At 37.1% G+C, this 21,343-nt stretch overlaps 1 protein-coding gene and 1 long non-coding RNA gene across 2 annotated transcripts; both read right to left on the bottom strand.

Moving 5' to 3' along the window:
• LOC112012093 (F-box/kelch-repeat protein At1g30090) lies at positions 1–1,919 on the bottom strand. The gene has a single exon (XM_065779598.1). The coding sequence runs from the start codon at positions 1,378–1,380 to the stop codon at positions 163–165; it is 1,218 nt and encodes a 405-aa protein (XP_065635670.1). The 5' UTR covers positions 1,381–1,919; the 3' UTR covers positions 1–162.
• Positions 1,920–12,747: 10,828 nt separating this feature from the next.
• On the bottom strand, positions 12,748–21,051 carry LOC112012076 (uncharacterized). Its single transcript, XR_010631388.1, has 2 exons — positions 20,997–21,051; positions 12,748–13,243 (listed from the first exon to the last, which is right to left on the bottom strand). It is a non-coding gene; the product is annotated as an uncharacterized LOC112012076 (long non-coding RNA).
• Positions 21,052–21,343: the final 292 nt, after the last annotated feature.

A 21,343-nucleotide genomic window follows, 5' to 3' on the forward strand; every position in this document is an offset into this window, starting at 1 on the left:
TAAAAGAAAACAAATCAAACCATATAGTTGATACATTCATTCCAGAAACAATTTGAGAGGCTTTTGAGCATAGTGACTTCCACTCTATAGCTTTTATAATTTCATATAAATTACAATTTATTGAACAACATAGAGAACACAATATGACAGAAAATTGTAAAGCTAGGCATACAGAACCTGAGAGCTTGAGGGCGTCAAGTCAGAGAAAATTTGTGGTGCATCCTCAACCTGCCATTGAACATGAAACTTCCACTTTTTATTTGAAGTTTCTTTTTGGTTGAACCTTGAGATTTCACCCACAGCAACATGTAGGTTACGACCCACAACATAGATTCTGCAATCACATGCATTGACCGCAAAAGGTTTGCATATTTGCTCTGGTAAAGGAGGCCCATTTATTGGTTCCCAGGAATCCTCATCTGCGTAATACACCTTAACCTTCATTCTTTCATGCTCTGAAACCACAAACAAGTGCCCATAAACAACCACACTTGAACCTGTCCAGCCTTCTCTCAGCCCAGCGGCCATACTCTCCCACTTATTGGTTCTAGGGTCGTAAACCTGACCCCTGGGAGAGACATAGAAAGGCCATAACCAGCCCTCTGTAACAAGAAGTTTCCCATTAAGAACTGCTGCATCATAAGATGCCATATTTGTTCCCATGCTTGCAATGGGATGCCAACTCCCCTTAACAGGATCCATAACCTCAGCTGAGTCAAGCTCAAAAAGATTTGTGCTGTTTCCTCCAGCAACATAAATCCTCCCATCAATCACACCACTTGCAAAAAAAGATCTAGCGGTGATCATCTGATTCATCACAGTCCAACGGTTTTTCTGCATCTCATATTTCAGAACCAAGTCTAGGGGGCAATCTACATCAGAAACCATACCGCCACAAACAAAGAGATTGCCATCACGGGGGATTGAAACACATCTAACTCCATGAGGACAAACCTTATCTTTGCAGGGCATTGCTGGGATAGTGTGCCATGATAAGTGAGTAAGGTCAAATACCTGCCACTGAATCTTTCCTGTGCACTTGTGGAAGGCAAAGACAAAGAGCCAAGGGTCTTTGAAGCCCATTTCTTTTCTTCGGGTGAAAAATCGCTCTTTACTACCAAGCAGTAAATGCCACCGCTTGGAGACAGCTTTGCAGTCTGTGTGACTCTCGACTGGAAGCCGGAGAAGACAGTTAAGCGCCACATCATCAGGAAGCCCGGGAATGAGGGGTTCTCCACTGAGAATCAACTCTGACTCGGTTGAAGGATTTAACAAAGAAGATTGGAATACTGCTAACCTAAATTTTGGGGATAATGTTATTTGGGAATCCCCCAGCTTGTGTACAGACGCCTGTTGGGAAGACAATCGGACCCGTTGCATCTTTCACTCTTAGAACAATACTTTATCCCTTGAAGAACAATAATGATGCACTTATTCCAATATGGAATTCCTTGTCTATGCTATATCAGTAGATGGCTATAATATATCAACCCAAAGTAATGATCATGTTCCAAATTTTATGACTTATTCACTCTTACACACTCTTGGTACAAAACAGCTATCCCAAAATCTAGAATTACACCAAAGTGAAGCACCAATGCCTCGTCCAAGACATCCTCATAACATATAATTACAATTTACAGAACAAAAAATTCACACAAAACCCTTCTAAAAACCCAATTCAATCCAAAATGCACCAAATAACATTAAATTTTGCTCTCCCTACATTCACACACTACTTTTTATAACCACCATAGCCTACCAATTTACCAACTAGATGCTCTATATGCAGGTGAATTATAAAAGCACCAAAGCCCCAGATAACAACAGTAACCCAGAAACAGCCCAAATTCTCAGCTATTTCTTAGAGAGATAGAAACCAAAGACCCAGGAAAAAAAAAAAAAAAAAAACCCAGTTTGTAAAAATTATTTTCAAGCATTTAATAATTTCATTTCTTCCTTTTTCCCCGTAAAAGGGGGATGACATTGTTGGGAGTCTTGTTTCCAAAATTTGCCGTGTAATTCCCACTAGTGGTCAAATTTTTTATTTTGAAGTAGTCTACGACTTTATTTTCTCACTCACAGCTCATCACGTAAGAATTTGAATAAAAAAAAATTGTAGAATTTTTTAGTCCTTATCATTTCTCTATTGAAATTCAAGTCTTTAACAAATTGATTCTTTACCTAGTCTAAGCCGAAAGAAAGAGGGAATCAAGACCTTTCATTATCAATCAGAAAAAAAATTTGTCATTGCTTGGCATCGTTACTCTCGTTATTCTAATTCCTCAGCATCCACTTCTTCCTAACTTCTTTTTCTTCACAAAGTTCTATATTTGATTATCCACTAAAGACTAATCATAAATATTTGTCTTTAAAATAACATATGTTCTTACCTTAAATTACGCGTTGGCACTTCTGCTTTGAAAGTTAATCTTCATTTTTAATCTTTCTACGTAGCTAAGATTACAAACCCAATACAACCACCATCTCTGTCACGTAAAAACCACGTTCATACCTTTCACACAAGGTTTCTCCGATCCTGAACTCACTGCTTGTTTGGCACGCTCTATAGGCGCGTGGTTGGTAGGAAGCTATGAAATGAAGCTTTTTATTTTTTATTTTTTTTATGCCACAGAATAATATGTAGTGGATTTGTACATATACTCTCGTCCCTTTGAGAGGAAGAATAGTCTAAAGTGTGGCCTGTCTGTATTGCTAAAGCCAGAACTCTCTAAATCTCATCAAAGTCACCATCTTTATCACAAAATTCCAGCAATTTCTTCCTTGTAAGTTCTTATTTTTGCTTTCTCATCACTTTGTTGTGGTTTCTGCATGTGGGGTTTGTTTGTTTTTTTTTTTTTGTTTTGTTTACTAAGTTACAAATAGCAAATCTATGTTCTGGGATTGATTTATTTTTTGACTTATCAGTCTTTGAAGATCATAAAATATTCATTTCTGTCGGAGGTTTTTCTGTGAGGAAATTATCCCAAAAAAAAAAAAAAAAAAAACTTTAAGTTTGACCACTTTAAGTAAACGTGGCAATCGGTTCAGATAGGATCAATCAGGGGCCAGGTCAGATTCATCTGAACCTGTATTTGTTCACATTGAAAAAGGATATTAAAAGCCCGCCCTTTCTCAAAAAAAATATATATATATATATATATATATATATTTAAAAGCATGTATTTGTCGATTAATAAGTTATACAATAAATTAATTTGTGTTACAATAAAAATTATTATATTATATCATATCATATATTATATCATATTTTTATCAAAAATATATATCATATCATATCATATACTGTATAATGAAAATTAAGTTTAAAATTCGTGGTTGTACCAAATAATTATACCAAGTTGCAAAAATAATTTTTGATTTAAAAAAATAAATAATTTTTTTGTTCTTATCTTCTCCTCCTATAATTTTTAAGTTGATAAAAATCTTATATTTGACTACAATCTAAATTCTAAACCTTTTATTACTAATTTAATTTTTACTTAATTTATATTACTAAACGTATTCTAATCCATTTATTAAAATGGCAACTCACCTTCTTCTTTTTTTTCTTTTGCTTTAGATTTTCTCTTCACACACGGTTACTTTTTTTTTTCATTGGATTAATTTCCTCTTCACACGCCACTTATTTTTTAAAATTTACCTTTTAGCTTCACACTTCCACAAATAATAAAAAAGAAAAGAAAAGAAAAACCATGTATCCAAAGAATTGATAATGTAACAATGAAAGGTTGAACAAATGTGTGTAATTTTTATTTTTGTAAGCCACAGAGTTTGATTTTTGTAAGCCGCTTATTTTTTAGATTTATATTTCAACTTCACACTTCTACGAATTAAACTAGCATTAGACTTTTTGTATTTATCAACTTCTTCAATGAGGAGTGTGTGTGTGTGTATCATAATGAATACATACCATAGGGCTTTTCCTTCTATTATTCTCTTCTTTTACTTACAATTTTGCAGGTATGCATTTGTTTACTCTATCTTTTGTTTCCATCAAATTGAATAGGTTTTGTGTATTTGTCTTCTTCTTCTTCTTCTTTCTTTCTTTTTTTTTTTTTTTTCTTTTTTTTGAGTGAAATGTATTTTTATCTTTTGTTTAACCTAATTTCGTTAAGTTTCAAGTGGATACACAACCATTAACAATGACATAAATTTGTATATATATATATATATTATATATATATATATATTTTATACAAGATAGAATTCTACTCTAACATAATCTAAGTATATATGTGTGTGAAGCTCCCTTCTGAAAACTTGAACCCTGGCCATTGGCCCCCACACCCCACAAATATTCATACTGGAGTGACTATTGCACCAAAGATGTGCAGTGGTGATGACATAAATAATTTGAAATCATAATATCATGAACTAAATACAAATACTAAGTGTGCACAACAATTTGAACAAAGCATTAATCCCATTAAGAATTTATACATATGCGTTTAAATAATAATTAATTGCATTATTATTGTTTAAGAAACAAAAGGCGCAAATTAATGTGACTATATTTAGATAAACATTACAATTATATACTCGAAGTCAATAAAAATAATTCAAGATATTTTTATGATTACCTTTTTTTTTTTAATATGTAAATATGGTGGAGAGAGGGCTGGTGGGGTTCAAACCCTAGTGCCTAGGCAGGGCACCACAAAAAGTGTTGGAACAAATGGAGTATCCCTTGAATCCCACAATTAGCCTTTTTTTTTCTTTTTCGTTTTTTTCTTTTTTTGAGGAACACAATTAGCACCATTTTTTTTTTTTTTTTTTATCAACACAATTTTACACACTAAAAAATACAAAGGCTAGTGCCCATACGCAAGCAGGACTTCTCTACTTTTCACAAGATACCGAAGCCAGCTCATTCTAGTAAAGCTTATAATAATACATTTGATCTCTTATCACAAAATCTTCTTGATTTTGAGGGCCAAACTATACTGTTATTCAATAATGGGGGTAATCCACCAACTATTAATTATTGTGTAAATTTCATCCACAAGTTAGTCAACAAGAAACTCAATTCGCAAGCAACTGCTGGAAAATTACCAAATGCAATTCCTAATTTCCTTTTAATTAATAACGTAAGAGTATAGTAGCAACTTATGTGGCAATTACATTAGTAATATGTGTGTATAGGGACTGGGTTTGAGCACTACTATGATTGGATGAGTGAGCCCAAGCCCAATTAGCCCAATACAATAAATTTATAGCGAGTAGGTTTAAGAACTAGACTTTAGTGAGGGATACAACCACTAGACATGATTACGAGTTCATTTGAATAACAAGAGCACGGGCTAAAATACAAAATTTTTTCTTCAGATGAGAGCTTGTAGTTCTTATTACTTCTTTGGCGCTTGGTTACAAGAGTTCCAAAGACCATACAAATGGCTACTGCCTTTCCTTTTTTTTTATTTTTCTGATCCTCCTTCTTAGAGGATCTCTTATATTATATACCCCATTTCAGTTGATCTTAACCCTCCATTTGTTGACAATGCAGATCATTACTCGAGTGCTTGTCCCATCAGTCGTCTTCCCAAACCTTCTGCTAGTTGCAGCAACTAAGGTAGCACTGTTCAACGGTCATTTCCTCATTAATGCGGCCAGAACGTTAGTTGTGGGCATTTGATGCGGATGTGATAGTTTCTTCTTGAATTGCTCCTCCACCATGCTCCCATGGTTGGTCCACCATACTCGTCCTTCTTTTTGGAATGCTCTGGGAGGCTGGCTTTGATGGCGTGCCGCTCTTCCCTTCTATGATCTTGGTTGACCGAGGACTGGATTGTCCTCGACAATGTTCCTCAGCAATTTGGGTTTTCTTCGTTTGTCCTCGAACATTCCTTCCTCCTCGGCGTGGGCCTTGGATTCAGTATGAAATGGGCCGAGGTTGCCAAATTCTTTTGCCCCACAATAGCCCCTCAAAATCTTACTGTCCGGCTCACTCCTCAGATGGAGAGGAGGATTTTGATGTCCTCGGGTCTTTGTCATAGCTTGTCAAGTCTTGTCCTTCGTCAGTGCCAAGGCCTCTTCATCTATTCAAGGCACGTTCTTGGCGCTTCGGTATATGAAGCGCGCCCTCATTAAATTCTGGCAATTCTGTGCTCCCCACGTTCAACGGTGTGATAGTAATCTAACGGTGGGGATTTCTTTAACCTTATGGGCGGGAAAACTACACGGTTCTTTTTAATTGGAGGTATAAATACTCATTTGAACCGATTTGTCTCTTTACTTTTACACTCAAGAGTTCTTGCGCACATATCCTGAATTCGGTCAAATCTCCAACCAAAATCACGTCTCTTTTTAGCATAAAAAGCCTATCTAAAGAGCTTTTCCTCATTTCTGTAAGTCTTCTTCTCCCTCTAATTCACATTTTCTCTCTCTCTTTCGTCCTTCCCTAAGTTCTTTAGCCGTTCCTAGGGATGAGTAGGTTTAAGAAGTTGGTTGAGTCTGAAAAGGCAATGAAGAAGTTCATAGCCGATTATAGGATACCCTATAATGTAGGTTTAAGATATTGTGAAGAAAGGGAGTGACATTTTAGGAGGCAAAAGGAGGAAGTAGCGATTCCCATAATCGCCTTCCTAGAAGGGGGTGTGAGAATCCCTATGGGGCCGGTGATGAGGGACTATCTTAGACATTTTCGATTAGCTCCCACCTAGTGTGCCACCAACGTGTTTAGGATCCTAGGTTGTGTGGATGCTTTAAATGAGAAAATAGGGTTGAGGTTGACCCACCACGATGTAAACTGGTGCTATAATCTCCAACACCTAAAGGGTAAATCCTATTATATGAAGACGAGGGACGATAAAGTTCGGCTCATTCAGTGCCTCCCTGAGTCTAGTAAGGGGTTGAATAAGAACTTTCTCATCGTGTCCGGGGAGTCGCACGACGGCCTTCATTGCCCGACAATGGAGGGGTTACCAGGTGGGGTATTCAGAGTAGGAGAGAGTTGATCTTTTATGTTTTCACAATTTGCATTGTTCAGTTGTTAATATTAATGTGCTTTCTTTTTGCAGATCCACGCGCCTTTGAACGACACTTCCACTTGGTCAACTGGGAGGATTTGCAAACCATTCTTAGGGCGGAGATCTTTGTGAACGAAGCTGACAACCAAATCAGAGCTGCTCATAAGATTCTCGAGTACGATCCCCTATAGAAATCATTCTCGGCTCCGAAGTATGTGATTAGAGCCAAAGATTCTCGACTTCACAAAATCACCATAACAAAACACGGGTTCTTGCTTCCCGGAGGATCCCTCATCCCAGAAGGTGTTCCGTTGTTAGGCCCTTCTTCATCCCATCAGGCTGCAGAGGCCGAGGAATAAAGTGTAGAGAAAGAAGAAGAAGTTGCTAATTTGGGTCCGTCCGAGGACGAGTTTGGCGCTTTCGACTAAGTCAATCCGCTCGAGGACCTCTATGGTGACTTAGGCGACCCCAACTTAACCGAAGCGGATATCTTATCAAAAGGGATTTCTTCTCAGGCCGAGATGGGTGTCAAAAGGAAACCTCAAACCAGCCTGTTTGACCTAATCGAGGGCCAACCAGGGAAGGATGCGCCGGGGAAGCAATAATCCAAGCTTCCTCCTCCTCCACCCAAGCTTCCTCCTCCCCCACCCAAGCCTCTGCCTGTGCAGACTAGGTCATCCTCTGCTCAGTCGACCCTGACTCGTCGACTCGAGTCCGCCGATCCAAAGAGGAAGAGGCCTTCCAAAGGCAAAGAGCCAATGGACGGAGGGAGATCTCATTCCTCCCATGAGGAAGATGAAGCCCAACGACCTTCCAAGCAATTGAGAATTGGGCACCAAGGCCAGGAAAATGAGGTTGCCCTGTAGTCCGAGCCCTAGGCCTGGCTGCCTGCCCCTATGCTCCATGGGGAGCCTTTGATGGATAACGTCTCCCTTAGGGACTTTCGAGGGGGTGAAGGCACTTATGTGGCCGATGCCCTGGAGAGGTCCCTACTACTCCTTGTCGACATGGCTGAGTTGGGGCATTTGAGGAGGCAAGAGGTTGTCCTTAGTCTCAAGAGGTACCTGGGCATGGTAAGACCTCTGACACTTATGCCTCTGCTAATTTATGTTCCCTGATCTCTAACTTATAATGTACTTGTTTCAATAGGCAGGCTATCTAGGCCACTTATAGGTTTGAGGAGGAGGCCAATAACCAGAGTAAGGGCCTGGATCAGGAGCGCGACAAGCACCTGGATGCCACGTGGATCCTTAAGAACTTCAAGGCTGATCTCAAGAAGGCAAGGGAGGAACTAAAAGAGATGACGAGGGCCAGAGATAGCGCGTTATCCGGCCTAACTAGCGCTCAAAAATAGGCCGAAGACCAGATAGGGCGCTTGTTGGAAGCTGAGGGTCAACTGCAGATTGCCAATGAGCCGATCATTAATCTGAAGAAGAAGCTAGTTGAGGCAGAGGGGACCAAAAACGTCGCTGAGTGGGCCAGGGACGAGGCCTTGAGGGCTAAGAAAGAGGCTGAATTCGCCAAGACAGAGGCTGAGACGTCTAAGGAGAAGGTTGAGGAGGTAGCTTATGACTTAGGAATGGCCGAGAGCCAGGCCCTTCTCAAGTCTCAAATATCTGGGGTATGCAGGCTCTATTGTTCCCAGGTTTGGAATGAAGCCCTCAAACAAGTTGGAGTTGAGGTTTCATATGACCTCTTGAAGGTAGAGAATGTATACTACCCTTCTGCCATCAGGGAGTCTGCCCCCTCTAGCTCTGAGGCCGAGGTTACTCCTAAGGAGGCTGAGGCAGCTCGACTTGAGGCTACTCTGGTGATGACTACTCCTGACAAGCCAGCCGAGGAAGGTGAGCTGTCTGGGGAGTTAGAGAAAGAGATAGCCAATAACCAGGAAGCACTGCACGAGGTGGTAGAGCCTCCAGCCGACCCTCAAGCTCCTCATACTAAAAAAGCGTCGGATTTAGCCTCCTCTACTGCACCCTCTGAGGTCACTCCCCCAAGTCAAGATCCTCCAGCTTCTGACACAGCCTCTCAACAACTCTCCAAGGATAAATTGACCATAAAATTGAAGAAATAGGCTGCCTCTGTTGCACTTTTGCCTCACGTTTCTTTCTCTTCTATTGTACTTTGAACTTTTGTAATGAAGCTAGTTCTTTTTGTAATGGAATGTGCTTATTTCTCTTAATGGTGGTGTCTTACTATTCATTATGTTTTCACACTTTTGCTAACACTTGGTTACCCTTAATAGTGTGCTCCATTCTTTCTTAATCGGATTCACCACGTAAATTTTAATTCAAACTTAAACTGATAACTGAACATCCTTAACAACGAAATTTGTTTTTCGTTAGGTAGGCTACAAAAGAACTTATGTTTATAACGTGGACCTTATATTCTTTAGACTTACAGGTCATGGTAGTATGTGTTAACACACATTTCTCAGGGACTTACTGTCCTCAAGGGAATATTACAATGTTGATTTTAAAGGAAAAGTAATTGATGTTTTAAGCGATACCTTAGGTGAAATGACCAACGCGTACCGAAATGCTTTAAGTGAGGCTCATGGATGGGCAGGGCGGGTGATCCGAGGAGTCAAGCTCCATTTTGACTACATTTGTAACTCAGATGAGTATTCAAGCTCGTTAATTTCCTCAAAGGTATGGTTAGAGGAGTCACACAACACTCGGAATATGTTTAACGCTCAGGCTTTTGTTGAAAATAGTTGGTTTCCCCACAGGCCTGAGTCCGAGGACCATGCAAAACCTTAGTTTTGTCTAACACTCAAATTCTTCTTGAAGTAACTAGTTTCCCCATAGGTTTGAGTTCGAGGACCATGCAACACTTTGATTCTGTCTAGTACTTAGATTTTCCTTGAAGTAACTAATTTCCCCATAGGTTTGAGTCCGAGGACCATGCAAGACCTTGGTTCTGTCTAGTACTTAGATTTTCCTTGAAGTAACTAGTTTCCCCATAGATTTGAGTTCAAAGACCATGCAAGACCTTAGTTCTGTCTAACACTTAGATAATTGCTAGTGTATGTTAATTCCCCCAAAGCAGGAGGTCCGAGGACTCGTCATAGCTAAGGTTCTGTTTAACCACTTCAGCAGATTAGAAGATATCAATATATACTTTCTAGAACTAGCCCCGCCGCGAAGCCTCCTTGAATCGCTCTGTGTTGCTGCCACTTCCTCTAATGGAGGTCCAGCGAACTCGGCCACCAGATTCGCGAGGACCTGACCCTGAGCAGAGGTACGAGGCATGTACTTGATGTCAAAAGCCCCTAGAATTGTCCCTCATTTATTAATCCTCTCCGTATAATCCACACTTTGAAGTATGGACCAAAGCAGAAGCTGAGCTAAGACAACAACTGTGTGTGCCTCATGTAGTGTCTTACTCGCATAGTAAACTAGCTACCATAATGGCTTTCCCCAGGGACTCCAGCTGATGAGGGCCTGATCCTATCTTAACTACCTGTTGCACTTACTATCACACAAGCTCTTCCCACAGACATCGCCAATTGTAGGGACTGGATTTGAGCACTACTATGGTTGGATGAGTGAGCCCAAGCCCAATTAGCCCAATTCAATAAATTTATAGAGAGTAGATTTAAGAACTAGGCTTTAATGAGGGATACAACAACTAGACATTATTACGAGTTCATTTGAATAACAAGTGCACGAACTAAAATATGAAATTTTGTCCTCAGACATCATTTGAGGAGCTTGTAGTTCTTATTACTACTTTAGTGCTTGGTTACAAGGGCTCCAAAGACCATACAAATGGCTACTGCCTTTCCTATTTTTATTTTTTTGATCTCCCTTCTTGGAGGATCTCTTACATTATATACTCCTTTTTCAGTTGATCTTGGCCCTCCATTTGTTGACAATGCAAGTCACTACTCGAATGCTTGTCCCATCAGTTGTCTTCCCAAACCTTCTGTTAGTTGTAGCAACCAAGGTAACACTGTTCAGGGGTCATTTCCTCATTAATGCGGCCAGAACGTTAGTTGTGGGCATTTAATGCGGAGGTGACAGTTTCTTCTTGAATTGGTCCTCCACCATGCTCCCATGGTTGGTCCACCGTACTCGTCCTTCTTTTTGGAATGCTCTGAGAGGCTGCCTTTAATGGCGTGCCGCTCTTCCCTTCTATGATCTTGGTTAATCGAGGACTGGATTGTCCTCGATGATGTTCCTGGACAATTTGGGCTTTCTTCGTTTGTCCTTGGACATTCTTTCCTCCTCAGCATGGGCCTTGGGCTCAGTATAAAATGGGCTAGGGTTGTCAAACTCTTTGGCCCCGCAGTGTGATTTATGAATCAAATACTCTTTTATTTATCTTTATTATTTAGTCAAATTTATTATGAGTCTTGTTGGTAGTTGCTCCTACTTAATAATCTGATCATAAGGTAATGGGAAGTCAATCTAGGAAGTTGTCATTAGTGTTGAAAGTTGTCTAGCATTTAACACCCATGCAATGTAATCACCTATAGATATTAATGATAGATTAGAAACAAGACAGAGAGTATTTGATTCAAAAAATTATTTGCAGGTGTTCTTGCTTTGGAGTTGAGTGCTTCAAATTGGTATCAGAGCTAGTACTTCTGTTATCCTATAGAAATTCTCATTTTGTTTCAGAAAATTTTGTTCATCTTCTTTGGAAATTTTTTACTTTCTTGTGAGGATTCTCTTTGAAAATTCTGTTCATATTCTTTGAAAATTTTGTATTTTCTCGTGAGGATTCTCTTTGATGCCATATATGGTTGGAAACGTCAATTTGTCAAAAAATTGAGAATTTTGTCAAAAAAAATTGCAAATTTTATAGTTTTTATTCAAAATGGCTCCAAGATATTGAAGGAACATTGATAGTGTTGATGTACAATCCGAACTTATTGAGTTGAGGCAATCTTACGAAGTTCTCTATCAAAAGATGAATAAAATCCTTAATCGAATTCCAGCCTCTCCAATTCAAAGCCATAGGAGTAGATAAACAAAGTTTTGCAAGGAATATGATTCCAATGATTACCATTCAACATTTTCAAGTTCTGTTTTAGAAACTACCATTGTAAGTCCATCTTCCCTGGATTCTTTTGTTTCAAACGTATTTTAGATGATAAATAGTGCTCTGAAATAGATACTATTATAGATTGGAATTCTCTGCCGATCTTTGACAAATACCTTGACAAAGATTGTGAATTGTGCAAGAGTAGTCAAGTTGTGGAAGATAATGATGAGACTTTCTTTGTTCAAATACAAAAGACCATTGATTTTACAGAAGAAAATCATTTAAAAGTCAAATTTATTCCCCTCATCACAGAAGAATTAGGTGTAAAGACATTATCTCTCGGGGAGAAAAATCCACATGTTGATTTTTCTTGGGGTTGACAAATATTTATTTCTTGATGGAAAACTTGATGTTGATTTTGGTCTATCAATAGAAATTAAGGCTCCTTATTTGGAAAAGATGCATGATTTTATTTAGGATGCTTTTGTGCAACGTGAAGTAATTCAAATGGTTTCAACACCTACAAGGATAAAGCCACAACAATTTTGTGAAGACGGAAATCTTAGATCAATGGGTAAGTATGTTGATTTGTTCGTAGCATTGGCTTTATGTACTACACTTCGGCAAAAACAAATTACGAATCAAAATTGTTCAACAATGTTTATCATAAGCGAGAAAAGAACTATAAGTAGCATGTTGGTTTCACTTGTATTGCTGAAGATAAAGGGATGAAAAGGAATTATTGGACTTCCAAAAGATCAAGGGAAGGACAGAAGTTGTCTTGAGGTTGAGTTCTTTTTCAAGAATGGGAGTTTAACACAGGAGCATAGTGGCAACTTATGTGGCGGCCACATTGACGACATGTGTCATCTATTTATGAGTCCAATTGTCTTTTGTTTATCTTTATTAATTAGTCAAAGTTAATTAACAATCAAAGTAGAGTGCATTTGATTTCAGAAAATTATTTGCAAAGTATTCTTGTTTTAGAGTTGAGTGATTCCTCCCACCAATCAAGTGTGTGACTTGGTCGCGTTGAGTGGCATCCCAGAACTATCAATTTTACCTTTTGGTTGAATCTTGATTTAGCCAGCTCAGCAGGTCTCCACTTGCATCATTAACACAACCAGCAGAACCTTGATTAATGATATGCTTGCAATAATAATACCGGGGAGGCTTCAAGTTAACACAACCAGCAGAAGCTTGATTTACCAAAAAAAGATATGCTTCCAAAGTTCCAATAATAATCCTAGGGAGGATTCCTATTAACACAACCAGCAGAAGCTTGATTAAATTCTTGCCATAAAAGATAAACTTCCAATTATAATCCTAGGAAGGCTTCAGTCAAAAACTCAAAATATAACAAGACTTTGCATAAATACAGGAGTTCCTATCCGGGAAAATTAAAAGGTGGATCATAGGATGTATAACAGGGATTCTGAATTAGAATTATCTACAATGTGCATTGTAAATTGAACTCTTCAGCCAAAAAAAAAAAAAACAAAAACAAAAACAAAAAAAATGAAGTAACTTCATATATTTACCACCCCCCCCTCTCCAAAAAAAAAAATTCATATGGCCATTTTCATTGCCATACCACTTCTAGTTTCCACTATGATTAGATATTCCGTAACTTCTTAACTTTGATACAATTAAAGTAAATATTTTGAACTTGATTTTCAGAATCAACAGCTTAAGTATTCTATTAACAGAGGAAGAGGATGACAGAACTTACTAGCAAACATACAAGGGGTCATACTGTTTACAATACTCCATTGCGTAACTATGCATATTAAGAATCCTGCATGAGTGACATAAGGAATCCGATACCGACAAACTATATTTACAACCATGCCTTGATATTCAAAACGCTAAGATTATAACCAAAAAAAGGGAAAAGTACATTGAATATAAAGGAAGAGCTCTATGATAAACTAAAACTTATCATGCATATAGTTCTTACATACATCCAAAATAAGCTAGGCTTTTTTTTTTTTTTTTTTTTTTTCAAAATGGCAAATTTATAATGTCTTTCATTTAATAGGGTGAATTATTTTATTTTATAATCTATTTAATACAACCATAACTATGTCCAAGCAGTTGTATTTTAAAAGCCCCATAAATGATAAATACAGAAGAATAGTATGCCAATACTATAGATGGCAGTAAAGGAAACCAAAGGAGTCAGGTGGGTGTGTTCATAAGGTTTATTGATTCCTTATTTGTGACTGCACCCTTCCCCTCCGTGCACACCACCAACACACACACACCCAGGGCAAAAAAAAATAGAGCTGAAGAGGATAGTCATTTAATGATATAATATTAAACAATTACCAGCCAAAAGTGTGCAACAGCTAAAGAGCCTATTGAATCATTAAGAGGTATATAGAAGCAGGACTTGTACATAAGTCACTAGTATGGAAACTCTATTTCATAAAATTTCAACAAGAATAATAATAAACCGGCATGCCATGATTATCTTGCTGCTTGATAGATAAAGGATTGTGCATCTAAAATTAGAAAAGAGTACAAAATGATGCACAAAAGAGGCATATTTATCTACGTGGCAGGTCAGATGCAATTCATTCACTTTATTATGAAAGAAACTATTTTTGTAAGAAAAACACAATGTATATCGTTTCCTGCTATATTTTACAACATGCACAACAGTTCTAGAAATGAATTTTAAATTGGTTAACTAAGAAGCATGGACACATGAAACGGCAACAGGACATTTCTTGAAAAACTAGGACATGACAGAAGAACGAATTAAGGAATTAAATAATATTTATGTTAAGGTATATTTAAGCATATTGCATGTTTATTTAGATTTTAAAAATAAGTAAAGCCATCAATAAGGATAAAAACTTATCTAAAACTAATTTAAAAAAGCAATAATAGATAGCAAAGAAATACATTGATACCCATAAAAATGATGCTAAGAGTACAAACCAAGAGTAAAATAAACTCCAATAAACATCATGACCAAGAAAAAAGAATGCCAAAGTAACACTATTTACAATTTGACATATTCAGCATATAAAACCATAAACAATTTTTTTTTTTTTTTTTTACTATCAACGCTAATCATTAAGTGCCCAGAGACTACCAGAACAGAAGCCAACAGAGTATAAGAAATAAACAAATAAAAAAGCAAAGTGGCCAGATGTGAACAAGATCGATCGGTGACATAAGGTCATACTGTACAAGCAATGAGAACACGCTGGTGATCTATGCCTCTCTTTCTCACCAATCGATGACAGAGAGACAGGAGCAGAGCACATCAGTAAGGGTGGACGGTATTGAGATTGAGTTCCAAAGTCACCGATTGATGGTAGAGAGGGAGAGAAAGGGGAGAAAAATGTTTCTAGAGTGAGAGAGACATCATTCCAGGTTTGAAAATTTTTAATTTATTTTTCCACTCTTTGACAGTCTCCAGAACAGGTCGTGACTATGTCCTAATTGTCTTTCTAAATATGAAACACTTCACAGACACAAAGGCAGCTGTGTCCCTTGTGTGTCCATGTCCAACACAAACACTGGACTTTTTGGCGCATTCGTGCTTCCTAGCTGGTTACACTTTCTAGGACAAAAGAAATCATATAAGAAAATTATTAAACATTGTTAAGAACATTATGACAACTTAATAATAAGATATAAATACATAAGCCATATTCAGTTGTTATAATAGGGGCTAACGCAGGACAACCAAAACAATTGAACAGTAAAATTGAAAGACAAGAAAATAAGGATATGATCTAGGAATTAGCACCTAGGCCTAGCTTGGAGTCAACACCAAGCGAGAAAACCACTAAAGTTAACATTAAGGTAAAACTGGAGTCAACACAAGGTGGAATTGGAGTTAGCACAGACCAAAAAAACCAAAAGGCCATTTTTTCATTCATCAAAATCTCAATCTCCCTTGAAAAGAGTACAATATTTTGCTTATATAGGAAAATGAACACTAGTTCTAATTGGCATGGAAACCCTAATTGCCTTATTAAAAAGTAACCTTACTTCCATATATCAAAATACTAAGAGCTTAATAAACTACTAGGACCTAAAACATAAGAATACAATTGACTGTAAAAGTAAATAATACTAAATTAAAATAAAAGTTTTCTTGTTTCATCCCATCAGGGGGAAATTGAGGATTTTCATTTCATTTTTTTTCCTTGGGGAGCACATTTCTTTCCACTACTCAATTCATGCAAATAGATTTCCAACCACAAAGGCACTTTGTAAAGAGATGTTGAGCCAGACCCAATCAGGTGAGTGTGCATGAGAGAATTTCCACTACTAAACCACCATATATTCACTACCAGCAAACCATCTATTCATTTATTTAATTATAAAGAGAAAAGCTACAGGTGAAGGGATAGATCCAGATCTGCTTCACCCTCTTCGTCATCAACAGAAAACCCCAACCCAGCAAAGGAGTCCTCCACATCCTTAAAAGAAGTAGCTCTTTCTTCTGAGGTTTCTCTGTTTCTGCATGCAGGCTAGAGCTGGTCTGAGGCCTTTTTGATGAATTCATCATGTCAGAGTTCCCCAGGACTTCACCTAAACAGCGTTTCCTACCTCCTTCACAAGTTAAAGCACTAGTATTATTATACTTACCAACTCCAGTTTGGCCTGAACATTGACCGTGACCTGGAGGACGGAACCAACAGTATTAGATTCCTTCATGCCAGTCAATTGGTTAGAGCCAAACCAGAAGCAGGATCATTTATAGAATAGGCAGGATATGAAAGATTACTAAGGTTGTGATGATGAAAGTTTGGCAAGTCACATCTAGGGGGAATGGCATACCATCCCTAAATGTTCTCAATTCATCAGCATTAAACTGACAGGCACCATATGAATTGAAATATGATGAGGGACCCATAGGAAAACCGGGGTAGCAGGGCTAGCAGATGGAATAAAGAATGTCGAGGATGAAGGAGCAGAAGGATGAAATCCGGCACTGGCACTGCCACTGCCACTGCCATATGAAAGATTTGGTGACATGAAATACTGAGATCTGGCATATCCAACATTGTTCTGAGAGTAATTGTTGCATTTACCCAGCTGGATTCATTTGAGCAGAAATTGGAGAACCCAAATTAGAGGTCACCCCGCTGAAAAGTGTACTTGGATTACTCCAAGCACCTCCAGAGGAATTATCAGGCAGGCTCATGGATATGGGATTAAGGGCAGAACTAGTACCATCAATAAAAGTGCTGGAATGGACAGGATAGTTCCAGCTCTTCCACGCATTGATCTCCTCCTGGTGAACCCTAAGATGGGCCCCAAGAGCCTGGTGATTGTTGAACACCATTTTGCAATAGAAGCATGAAAGAGACCCACATGCTTCTCAGCATTTTCTTTATCAGAGGGCAAGTAGGGATTCATTGCTTAAGTTGAAAATTGGGAACAGGGCTACTTTCAAGATGAAGAGATGAAAACTAGCGAGTGCAAGAACAATTTTGCTATGAACAATCTTGCCCCATTTCTTACCCTTTATAGCCGTTTCAAGGAAAGGCAAGGTCATAGTGGTTACGAAAAATTAATGTATATGACAACTCTAATAAAAATCAATTAAGAGGAGCTCACAGAACGCACAAATGGAAAAAAGTTTCCCGGAAAAACCTACATGCAGTAACTGCTTAAAAGCAACCTTATCTTCAATAATCTATGCTAAGTATAGCCATAAATGCTCACAAAAAGCATCAACACCTTGCAAAACAAATTTCAACCCGTGTAAAGTCATGTAACAACCTTTCAGTAATTTATGGGATCCGTTGAGGGGTAATTTTGGAATAATTTCTTTTTATTTTGGACCCTCACAGCTTAAAATGTTTCCTTCTCAATGGTCATTGCATTACCTATATCATACAAGCATAGTTGATTGCTAAATTGTTTGAGTTCTTATGACTATATTGTTAATTCATTTTAATTCTTAAACAATGTCCAGGTAGTGTTAAACCATGACTTAAAGGAAAGTTTTAATAATGTGAGCCTGACAGACCTTCCAAGCTTCAAAAAACCATATAAATGTCAAGTGTCTGCTATGAGCAAGAGATGATTAAAACATCATTAATGGCCAGCTTGCTGTATTTTAACAGCATCTCACAATAATCTCAATCAATAATACTTTTGACATGACAAGTGAAACTAAAAATTTGTCACAAAAGTATGACCATAGGTTGGATCTTTAATGCGTAACGTACACAGACACACACAAACAGAAGAATTCTAACATGAATCAATTCTCAACCAAATAATAACTAAGTACAATAATGACTTAAGCCTTATGTATAATTAAGGCCTCAAGTCTACCCTAAACGAAGATGTAAAACATAAATGTTCCATAACTCAAAGACATAAAGGACTATAGTCAATGATTAACTAATTAAATAAAAAATTTAAGTGCCTTAAAGAAAATTGAACAAAAGATTTTTCTTTCAACCAAAATTGGCAGGAAATCTTCTAGAAGTACTGAAATTGTAATGCATCAATTTATTTCCCCTATGTCTATAAATTTCAATGACTTTTGATTGGGCCAGTAATTTGAAATATAGAACTTTCATTGTAATTGCCAATAAAGAAGCACTACCAGCACAAAAGAAACTTCCAAATATAAAAACTCTTAATCTAGGAAGACTTTATAATAATAAATAAGACCAAATTTGGCAAGAGTAAAACAATAAAGTCATAACCAAAAAACTATTGACCTTAAAACCTAACATCCAAAAATTTTTCGAAATGCTAGACGGCTCTGAGAGCGATTGATATATAGAATATAATTCATCAAATTGAAAACTCATCTTCAGAAGCCTAGGATCAAAGCTAAAGCTCATAACAATTAAAAAAAGGCTTTTAAAGGTTATTCGTATTTTCTTTTCTATAGGTACTCACAACCTATATTATATGGGATCAAACTGATAACCTCATCCTCCAACCCTTGTTTATGAGTGGTGAAGATGCCCAAGCACAATTGTCAAAAAAATGAGTGAAGTTTCCACAGATTATGTGGTCAAATCAAATTGACTTTTGTTTAAGTTTGTTAGTCCAAAGTATTTTAGTAATTTCAGTAAATGCTGACTGTGGGCAATAATTGCAGACACCAGCTTAATATACTATTAAACAGGTCTAAATAATTAATTGGGCCTTGATGTGTCCTTTATCTTGACTCTTAAAGTTTCTAAATCTACTCTCTTTGTCCCAATCTAAGTGTCTTGCTTCCCTCTTTGGAATATACCAAAATATATATCCACTTTCTTAAAGTGGAAATTCTTAATTCTTCAATTTCCTTTGTTACCCTTATATTTATAAAAGAATGAAAAAAAGACATAAAAAGTTGTGCCACCTCTAATATAAACTAAAGGACATAGGAAGAAGATAACTATATTTTTATCTTTTTATTAAAAATCATACCATTTCAAACCAAGACTTGTAAATTGGGATTTAGGGAGCATTTGTTTTTAGATTGAGTCTCATATTCCAATTAGAATTAGAAGATCCAAAAACCTCTAAAATCTCTCTTCTTCTTCTTTTAATAAAAATAAATAAATAAAAACTAGTGAGAATATCTTCATGTTCGAAAGAAATTTTCTGTCCCAGCTTTGAAAGGGACTGGCATTTTAGAAGTTGGAGTGGTTTGTATAGAGAAACTTTCAAAAAATCATAAATGATTATGGAGACTTAGATTTTTGTTGGCATCATTGGCTTGGGAAACATAATTCCAATATTTGGAATTTGGTTCCAGGTTGTTTGATGTGGATTATTTGGACTAAACGTAATCGGCATTCTTTTGAGGATACTGAGAAATCTTTGTCTTAGTTGTTAGATTTGTATCAGTGGACTCTCTTTGATTGGTCTCTGTGTTGGGGTCTCTTGGATTATTCTACTCTTATGGATTTTCTTTTGTCTCTTAGAATAGTTTAATGTTTATTTGTTTATGTTTGTTCTTTGTTCACTGTCGTGAACTCTATGTATCTTTTGTTCTATTCCCTTTTAATAATATTTCCTTATTACCTACCAAAAAAAAGGGATTATGGAGGTAGGCAATGGAGAAGTTTAATCTTTGGAATTAAGTGGAAAGAAGTAATTACAAAAAGGTGGGTATTGTAATACTAAACTAGCGAGGACACCTTATTAAGGTGTACCGTTGGAATGGCATAAGAACTGGATAGGAGGATTTTTTTTTTTCAAGTTTATTCAATTCAAGATTACTGAAGACCTGTGTGTACAGTTTTAGAATGATATGTGGTGTAAAATCACTTTCTTAGTCTTGCTTAACTAGGCCAAGGATAAGGGTGCTAGGGTGGCAAATTACTCAAATGGATCAATTAATGATCTTCATTGGAACCCCAGATTTATTTGGGCCTGCTCACGATTTAAGCTGAATTGGAAGGATGACTTTCCCCCCCTTATATATGAGCTAAGGGAGGGGATATATAAGGTGTCTTAGAAATTATCCCATAATAATAATTTGAGGTTAAGGTACCTTATGATACGGCAGATTATCTTTACAGTTCTACTTGTACGAGTTTCCTCTGGAAGCAGATTATGTTCAGTTCCTCCTATATATTCTTTGCTTAAATTGTTGTTTTCACATAAGTGGTTGACACTAGTAAGAAGAACTTCATAGTAAGTGATTGACACCTAGGTTCTTCTCACTTTGAAGGTTTTTTACTAAGATAAAGCCTTCACATAAGTTATTGCTAAATCCATTCCTATAAAGACTAGGCCTCCTAAATAACCTATTCCTAGCTAGACTTGGATTACTAATAACAAAGAAAAAGTACTTAGGAACTTCTAAACCAATTAGGAAAAGGACTCAAAACACAAAATAAGAGCCATGGTCCTTTGGTGCAACCAAGGACAGCCCATTCCAAAAATTTGGAAATTACCATATTGATCTTATTCTAGTAAAACTTGATTAAAACTAATATAGCAGCAAATAAACAAAAACAATCAATAAAATAAGACTCAATACAACATTATATGCAAGGTCCCAAGAGTTCTCACCATCATCCCAAACATCCCAAATTAATGCTTGAGCACTAGATCCAGCTTTCCCTTGATTCTTTGCTTAAATTGTTGTTTTCACATAAGTGGTTGACACTAGTAAGAAGAACTTCATAGTAAGTGATTGACACCTAGGTTCTTCTCACTTTGAAGGTTTTTTACTAAGATAAAGCCTTCACATAAGTTATTGCTAAATCCATTCCTATAAAGACTAGGCCTCCTAAATAACCTATTCCTAGCTAGACTTGGATTACTAATAACAAAGAAAAAGTACTTAGGAACTTCTAAACCAATTAGGAAAAGGACTCAAAACACAAAATAAGAACCACGGTCCTTTGGTGCAACCA

This window comes from Quercus suber, unplaced genomic scaffold (genome assembly GCF_002906115.3).
Source record: "Quercus suber isolate HL8 unplaced genomic scaffold, Cork oak 2.0 scaffold_214, whole genome shotgun sequence".
Classification (NCBI taxonomy): domain Eukaryota; kingdom Viridiplantae; phylum Streptophyta; class Magnoliopsida; order Fagales; family Fagaceae; genus Quercus; species Quercus suber.

Coding starts and splice junctions, on each gene's coding strand:
- LOC112012093 (XM_065779598.1), bottom strand. CDS start 1,380: ATGCAACGGGTCCGATTGTCTTCCCAACAGGCGTCTGTACACAAGCTG.